This window comes from Cebus imitator, unplaced genomic scaffold, assembly GCF_001604975.1.
Source record: "Cebus imitator isolate Cc_AM_T3 unplaced genomic scaffold, Cebus_imitator-1.0 Scaffold72, whole genome shotgun sequence".
Lineage (NCBI taxonomy): Eukaryota > Metazoa > Chordata > Mammalia > Primates > Cebidae > Cebus > Cebus imitator.
Window position 1 is genome coordinate 6,451,036 of NW_016107387.1, and position 7,519 is coordinate 6,458,554.

At 50.8% G+C, this 7,519-nt stretch overlaps 1 protein-coding gene across 1 annotated transcript in view; it reads right to left on the minus strand.

Annotated features, from left to right (window-relative positions):
* DNAH2 (dynein axonemal heavy chain 2) overlaps positions 1-7,519 on the minus strand; it is a 110,880-nt gene that overhangs the window by 40,750 nt on the left and 62,611 nt on the right. Inside the window, exons 42-50 of the mRNA XM_017531365.2 lie at positions 6,136-6,354; positions 5,805-5,922; positions 5,460-5,596; positions 4,198-4,335; positions 3,951-4,109; positions 1,562-1,714; positions 1,271-1,362; positions 796-994; positions 300-644 (exon numbers count right to left, since the gene is read on the minus strand). Of these exons, the coding sequence (XP_017386854.1) occupies positions 300-644; positions 796-994; positions 1,271-1,362; positions 1,562-1,714; positions 3,951-4,109; positions 4,198-4,335; positions 5,460-5,596; positions 5,805-5,922; positions 6,136-6,354 (1,560 nt within the window). The remainder of the gene's footprint in view (positions 1-299; positions 645-795; positions 995-1,270; positions 1,363-1,561; positions 1,715-3,950; positions 4,110-4,197; positions 4,336-5,459; positions 5,597-5,804; positions 5,923-6,135; positions 6,355-7,519) is intronic.

A 7,519-nucleotide genomic window follows, 5' to 3' on the forward strand; every position in this document is an offset into this window, starting at 1 on the left:
AGGGAGGGAGGGAGGGAGGGAGGGAGGGGAAGGGAAGAAGGAAGGAGGGAAGGAGAAAGAAAGAAGGAAAGAGGGAAAGAGAGAGAAAGAAAGAAAAAGACAAAAGAAGAAAGAAAAAGAAAGAAGGAAAGAAAGAGGGAAAGAAAGAAAGAAAGAGAGAGAGAGAAAGACAGAAAGAGAGAGAAAGAAAAGAAAAAGCAGCAAACAATAAGCTCAGAATCCCAGGGAGGAGACAGGACGGAGGGAGGATGCCTGGCTCGTGAGTGGGGAGCTGAGGACTGCTGTCACAGAGCCAGGACACTCCTGTGTGGAAAAGAATATAGGATGAAAGGACCATAGCCTGGGGTCCCAGTAGAGTGGGGACTGAGCTTATCCCACAGGGAGCAGAGGCCTGAAGAACAAACTCTTGGGAGGCTTACTCGAATGTACTTGATGGTCTGCTTTGCACGGTCATACCAGAAGCCATAGTCAATCCAGAGGCGAATCAGCTCCAGGGGTGGCTGGGACCCAAACATGTCCTTAGCAGGCATATTTAGGTCATCCATAAAGGTGATCATGCTTTTGCCCCCGAATGGCACGTAGACACCCTTGGTTCTCTTCTCAACCCTGCTCTCAATGATGCTCTGCACGTTATTGGATGTGGTCTGGTGGAAAGGTACCGAATGAGTGTGTGGGTTCCCCAAGAGAAATATGGGCTTGGAGAGGAGTGTCAGGCAGGTGCTTAGATCCCGGGGGGCACAGAAGGCAGGGAGATCGGGTGGAGCCGAGCGCCTGGCCCCTGGGTCCCTGACACACCTGTGCAGACATGTTGACAATCAGCACCGACCACTGGCTGGAGGGCAGGGACTGCAGAACGCTCTGGGCGATGGAGGTCTTCCCGGTCCCCACAGGACCCACCAGCAGAACGGGATTCTGGTTGGCCACCAAGGTGCTCACCAGGTAGTTGTAGCGAACAGTGTCGACAGTGGGCACCATGATCTTATAGAAGGGGGCGCTAGGGAAGAGCAGAAGCCAGCTCTCAAGGACCACCAGCCCGCCACTATCTATTCACCCCCCTGCCCTCCTGTTGGGCCTGAGGAGCACGCACCCCCCTCAAGGACCCTGTCCCAGGCCCTCTAGGTCCTGCTTCCTGTCCTCAAGAGGCAGCCCTTCTCTGGGACCCGCCTTCTCCTTCCTATGGCTCACTTTTGCTTCCAGGACCCTTCTCTCTTGCCACATCCCCCACCTACCGCCGCCCCACGCCCTCCTCACACCTAGGCCCGGCTCTCACTTTGGAGGGTAGCGCCAACTCTTAGGGAGCTTTTCCTCAAATGATGTCCAGTTCCGCATTTTAGGGTCCACAAAATACTCGTATACCGTGTCCTAAGGCGTGCACACAGGTCAGGTTACCAAAGCCTGCTTTGAGCTTTCCCCAGCCCAGAGGATGGGCCCCAGACCACTGGGTGGAAGAAAGGGAGACAGCTGGGCTGGCAGGCTGAAACCTAAGCAGATCTGAGATTGGGGATGCCTATGGGTTCTGGAAAAACAGGGCAAATAGGACAGCTGGGTGTGAGTGCCCGACCTTATTGGGAAAGGAGCCCTCGATTTCTCGGAGGTAGCTGTCAATCTTCTTGCGGCCCTCCTCATCCACAGAGGCACACACAGACCAGATCATGCTGAACACAAATGTCATCTCTACCATGGTGACATAGTTCTCGCTGTCAGCTGGATTCACCTGGATGGAGGACGAGAAGAGGAAATAACCCACCTGTAAGAGATGAGGGGTCTAGCTGGCAGGCTCGTGACACCAGAGTGTGGAATCTTCCTCCTTTCCTGGCCCTATTTGGAAAATCGCAGTTTTCCAAATGTGCATGTTTATCCACAACCTGCTGAAAGACTGAGACAAACCTGAAATTTCTTTTAGCTCAGCAGTTGCCCGAGCTTCCTCACTGCTAAGTCATAAAGATACAGATATCATTCGGCCACAACAGCCCTCCCCTGGAAAAGCACCCATGGGTGCTCAGGTGACAGGTCCAGGAACATTCGTGGTGACTTGTTTGTAATTGCAAAACACTGGAGATGACCTAAACGTTTGCCAGCAGAGCAGTGGAACAAACTGCAGTGTTCTACCATGGAATCACAGACATTAGTTCAAGCAATAAAATGAACCTACATGTAGCAATACAGAATTCAAAACATATTGTTAATTTAATGGGCATGTTGCAGTATATAGTATGATTTTTTTTTAAATACCACCATTTCAGCCAGGTGTGGTGGCTCACGCCTATAATCCCAGCACTTTGGGAGGCAGAGCCGGGTGGATCACCTGAGGTCAGGAGTTTGAGATCAGCCTGGCCAACATGGTGAGACCCCATCTCTACTAAAAATATAAAAAATTTGCCCGGCATGGTGGCAGGTACCTGTAGTCCCATTTACTAGGGAGGCTGAGGCAGGAGAATCGCTTAAACCTGGAAGGCAGAAGTTGCAGTGGGCCGAGATCACACCACTGCACTCCAGCCTGGGCAACAGAGTAAGACTGTGTCTCAAAAAAAAAAAAGAGTAATCCTCTATCCTATAGGTGGGAAATTATGTTAAGTAAGAACTGACTGTCTGCCAGTTTCAGTCCAGAATCCTTAGTCTGTGCTCCCAGCCCCTCTCAGCACACAACACATCGCACCATCCTCATGGTCCAGTCCTCTCCTCGATGTCTCTGTCACACTGAAGAGCATATGCACACAAATACCACCCACCACACCCGGCTACAGACCACCAGCTCGGCCCCCCCACCCCGCCAGGCCTGACTCCTGTGTGTCTGCACTTCTGCAAAGGCCACCCTTGCCCTCTGCTCACCCAGGAAGCCTCCCCCACCCAGCCCATCCTCTGCTATCCAGCCCGTTCTCCTTGGCACCTGTGTGCCATTGATACTCATAACTGCCTCCTCCCCACACGGTACCTGGCAAGTCCATCTACATTTTTTTTTTGAGATGGAGACTTGCTCTGTCTCGCCCAGCTGGAGTGCAGTGGTATGATCTCGGCTCACTGCAGCCTCCGCCTCCTGGGTTCAAGCGATTCTCCTGTCTCAGCCTCCCAAGTAGCTGGGACTACAGGTGCGCACTACCACACCTAGCTAATATTTAGTAAAGATGGGGTTTCACCATGTTGGCCATGCTGGTCTTGAACTCCTGACCTCAGGTGATCCACCTGCCTCAGCCTCCCAAAATGCTGGGATTACAGGCGTGAGCCACCTCGCCCAGCCCCATCTACATATTTTTAATTTATATTAACTGTACCAGGAATGACATATGTTCCTATAGATCTTAATTGTTGTCGATGATATATTAATGGTTTAATTACCTGGCAATGTCTTTAAAAACAATACAAACCATTTCTAGTCAGTGATTTAATCTCAACAGAAAATATCAAATTTTGGTCCTTACTTGTTTTTTTTTTTTTTTTTTTTTTTTTGCTGGGAAGGTCCTTACTTCTAAATGGAGCACAATTTTTCCTAAATATCAATTAATCTGAAATGTTAAAAAAGTCTTCTCATCAGAATAATCTGGGAGCTTCTTCCAGCAGAAACGGTGTCTCAGGGCCTCATCTATGCCAAAACTTAATGTTTATATTTTGAAAGGATGAAGTGAGGAGTGGAATGAGCTATTTTCAGCTCCCCAAGGATGGGTGGGAAATTCTAGTGAGACCCAATTGCGTACATATTCAGTCAGGCCTTTCAGGTCAACAGTCACGTGCACACACACCCACATACACACACGCACATACACACACATGCACACACACACGTGCACACACACACACCCCTCACTGCCTCCACGGTTGTTGAGGTCTCCCTTGGAGTCTCTGCTCCACTCAAGCCTAGAGTTCAACCTATGTCAGACACACTGTTTCCCAGAAGTTGTCATGGTGCGGCTGTGAGCCCTCCCTGCCCCTGCCAGTGCTCTGCATCCTCCCCTTACCCCGTTCTCTGGCGTGGCCAGGGCCGAATACAGCTTGCAGAGGGAGATGATACCACTGTACTCGGGCAGGGGCACCAGCTCTTTGCAGTTGTCCCTCTTAAAGGCCAGCATCTTGTTGATGAATTTCTCAAACATGCGTTGCAGGGGCTCCACCTCAGTCTGGAGTTGAATAAGAAGGGGCTCTCATCCACCCTCATGTCCTGGAGGCCACCCTGGTTACTTTCCCTCTCCTCGGTTCCCTTCATACCTTTGGCCTCTTCTCCAGCCACGACTGAACATAGGGCTTCCAGCCCAGGTCGACATAGTCAGTGTAGACCATCCCGCAGCGGGACACGGTGGCCGGAGAGGCCACTGCCAGGTTCTCCACTTCGAAGAGGAGAGATACCTAAGGATATACGTTTGTTAGAACCTCGTATTTCCCTGCATCCCCCACCTTCAGTAATAATAAAACACTCAGAACTCGGATGCCACAAATTTACAAACAATATGCTTTTTTTTTTTTTTTTTTTTGAGACAGAGTCTTACTCTGGCAGTGGCGTGATGCTGGCTGACTGCAACCTCCGCCTCTCAGGTTCAAGCAATCCTTCCACCTCAGTCCCAGAGTAGCTGGGACTACAGGCGTGCACCACCACACCCAGCTAACTTTTGTATTTTTTAGTAGAGACGGGGTTTTACCCTGTTGGCCAGGCTGGTCTTGAACTTCTGACCTCAAGTGATCTGCCTACCTTGGCCTCCCAAAGTGCTAGGATTACAGGCAGGAGCCACTGGGCCCAGCCCAGTTTGCTTTAAAAGAAATTAGAGCTTATTCAAGGTTGTTCTCGTGAAAAATGACTCTCTTGTTCGCATTGTTGGAGTGGGTGGAAAAGGGTGTGCTTGTCAGTCCTGAATTCGCACACCAGGGTGTGCAAATGAAGGTCCTGCTTCATGTGTCCATGGGAACAAGCTGAGGACGGCTGCCCAAGCCTGCACAATGCTTATAACACAGTGTGGTATTATTATTTTTTTTTTGAGACAGTCTTGCTCTCATTGCGCAGGTTGGAGTGCAATGGCATAATACTCTTGGCTCACTGAAACCTCCGCCTCCCAGGTTCAGGTGATTCTCCTGCCTCAGCCTCCTAAGTAGCTGGGATTACCGGTGCACACCACCACACCAGACTACTTTTTTGTATTTTTAGTAGAGAAGGGGTTTCACTATGTTGGTCAGGCTAGTCTCAAACTCCGGACCTCAGACAATCCATCCGCCTTGGCCTCCCAAAGTGCTGGGATTACAGGTGTGAGGCACCGCACCCGGCCACAACAGTGTTTTTCTTATCATTGTTCTCATTAGTCATGGCAAGCAGAGCATTTTTTCTTCAGCTGCAGGTTTCCCTGAATCCAGGCACCCTCCTCCTCAGTTCTCTCCCGCAGAACCTGCCCTGCTCTGAGGTTTCTGGCTCTCCTCCCCAACCCCAGCCCATGCTCTCCCGTGCTGGCCTCTGCAGGCCCTCGGGAGTCAGCCACACGCCTGACCTGCTCGGGCATCGAGATGCGCTCGCCGTTGATGAGGGTCAACACCTTGTTATCATCCATGACGGAGTTCATGCTCTCGATCCACAGTGTGTCCACAGGGCCATCGAACAGGATCCACTTCTCATCGGGTTTCTCATCTGAGTAGACGGTGGGTGACAAGGACACCAGGGAGCCACTCACCTCGCACCCTCCATCCATGCTCCTCGGAGACACAAGCTACGCTTCCTTGTCCTTTGCCATTCCCCAGATATTTCTCTGGGGACTTGGAACTCCCCATCCCCAGACTCCCTACCCGCTTAGAGGATTCAGGCCTCTGCCCTCTACACTCCATGATCCTTCGGATACCTGCACATGCTGTCCGCATGACGCTGGACAAGATGCCATCTGTCCATTCATTGGTGTTGAGGTCGTATTCCCCATAGAGTTCCCCTAGGGACAATGCCTTGGGGTTCAAAGGGAACTCCTGAAAATGACACCAGAAGGGTTTTAGCTGCTGATAGACAAAGGCCCCCCTTTATTTCCAGCTGCCTGCATTTGCCCCTCCCTCATCTCTCCAGGCCTCCGGGGACCCAGCTCCAGCCCTCCTGGCCTTGCAATGTCCTCCGTGGCCCCGACATTCCACTGTCTTCTTACTACTCAAGTCTCTGCCCCTGACTCCACTGCCCCAGCCACGTACTCTAACAATGTTGAAGTTAGGGTCTCCAGCACGACACAGGCAGGACAGGGAGGCCTGCAGGATGCGCCATGAGGCAGTCTTGCCACTGCCCGTGCAGCCCACAATCATGGTGGAGTGGCGGGAGTTCTTGGTTTCGTACAGCTGGAAAACCTTGGTGAGGGTGAACGGAGTGTTTTGCAGGCCCATGTCTCGAATCTCCTGCTCAACGGTCTCCCGCAGCTGGGGGAAGGGAAAACACAGCAAGTGGAAGAAAAAGGATGAGGCCTTCGAGGACTTTCAAAATCTCCCCAGTGCCAGGGAGAAGATGTTCAAATGCTAACAGTGGCACCAGGGCCCTCTGTTCACTCAGTGGGAAGCTGGGCAGTTGCAGAGTTGAAAGATTGAGCTCTGCAGTCCGCCACCCTGGTTCCCCAGCTCTCAGCTATGTGACCCTGGATAAGGGACTTCTCCAAGCCTCAGTTTCCTCATTGGCACAGTGTCTTACATGTAGCTCTACACATTTTTTTCTCTTTTTTTGACACAGAGTCTTGCTCTGTCGCCAGGCTGGAGTGCAGTGGTGCAATCTTGGCTCACTGCAACCTCCGCCTTCCCAGTTCAAGCGATTTTCCTGCCTCAGCCTCCCCAGTAGCTGGGACTACAGGCGCGCACCACCACACCCAGCTAATTTTTGTATTTTTAGTAGAGATAGGATTTCACCATGTTGGACAGGATGGTCTCGATCTCTTGACCTCGTGATCCACCCACCTTGGCCTCCCAAAGTGCTGGGATTATAGGCGTGAGCCACCGTGCCGGGCCAGCCCTACACATTTTTTGTTATTATTCAGCAAATATTTATTAAGCTTCTACAATGTGTGCCAAGCACTGTGCTGTGTGCCAGGGATACAGCTTGGAACAAAATAGACTTTGTCCTATTGCAGAGCTCACAGTATGGTGGGAGAGCTTGATTAATATTAAAGACATTATTACCTAAGTTAAAAAAATAATGCTTGAAGAACCATGACCTAACAGACCGGCCCCAGAATAGTCTGCCCTTTTTAAACACCCAGCTCATGTAGTCAAATAATTTCAAATAGATGCAAGATTGTTACTTGCACTAACAGGCCTCGCCAATATCACTTCCTTCCACTACCTGAGAAGTAGTTTTATTAGTACGTTTTGTGTGTGCACCTGCGTTTAGTGTCATAAACAAGTTTAATGTCACATTTTCTATTTATTCAGTCAAAAATATTCTCAGCTGGGCACAGTGGCTCACGCCTGTAATCCCAATACTTTGGGAGGCTGAGGCGGGCAGATCACCTGAGGTCAGGAGTTCAAGACCAGTCTGGTCAACATGGCAAAACCCCATCTCTACCAAAAATACAAAAATCAGCTGGGCGTGGTGGTG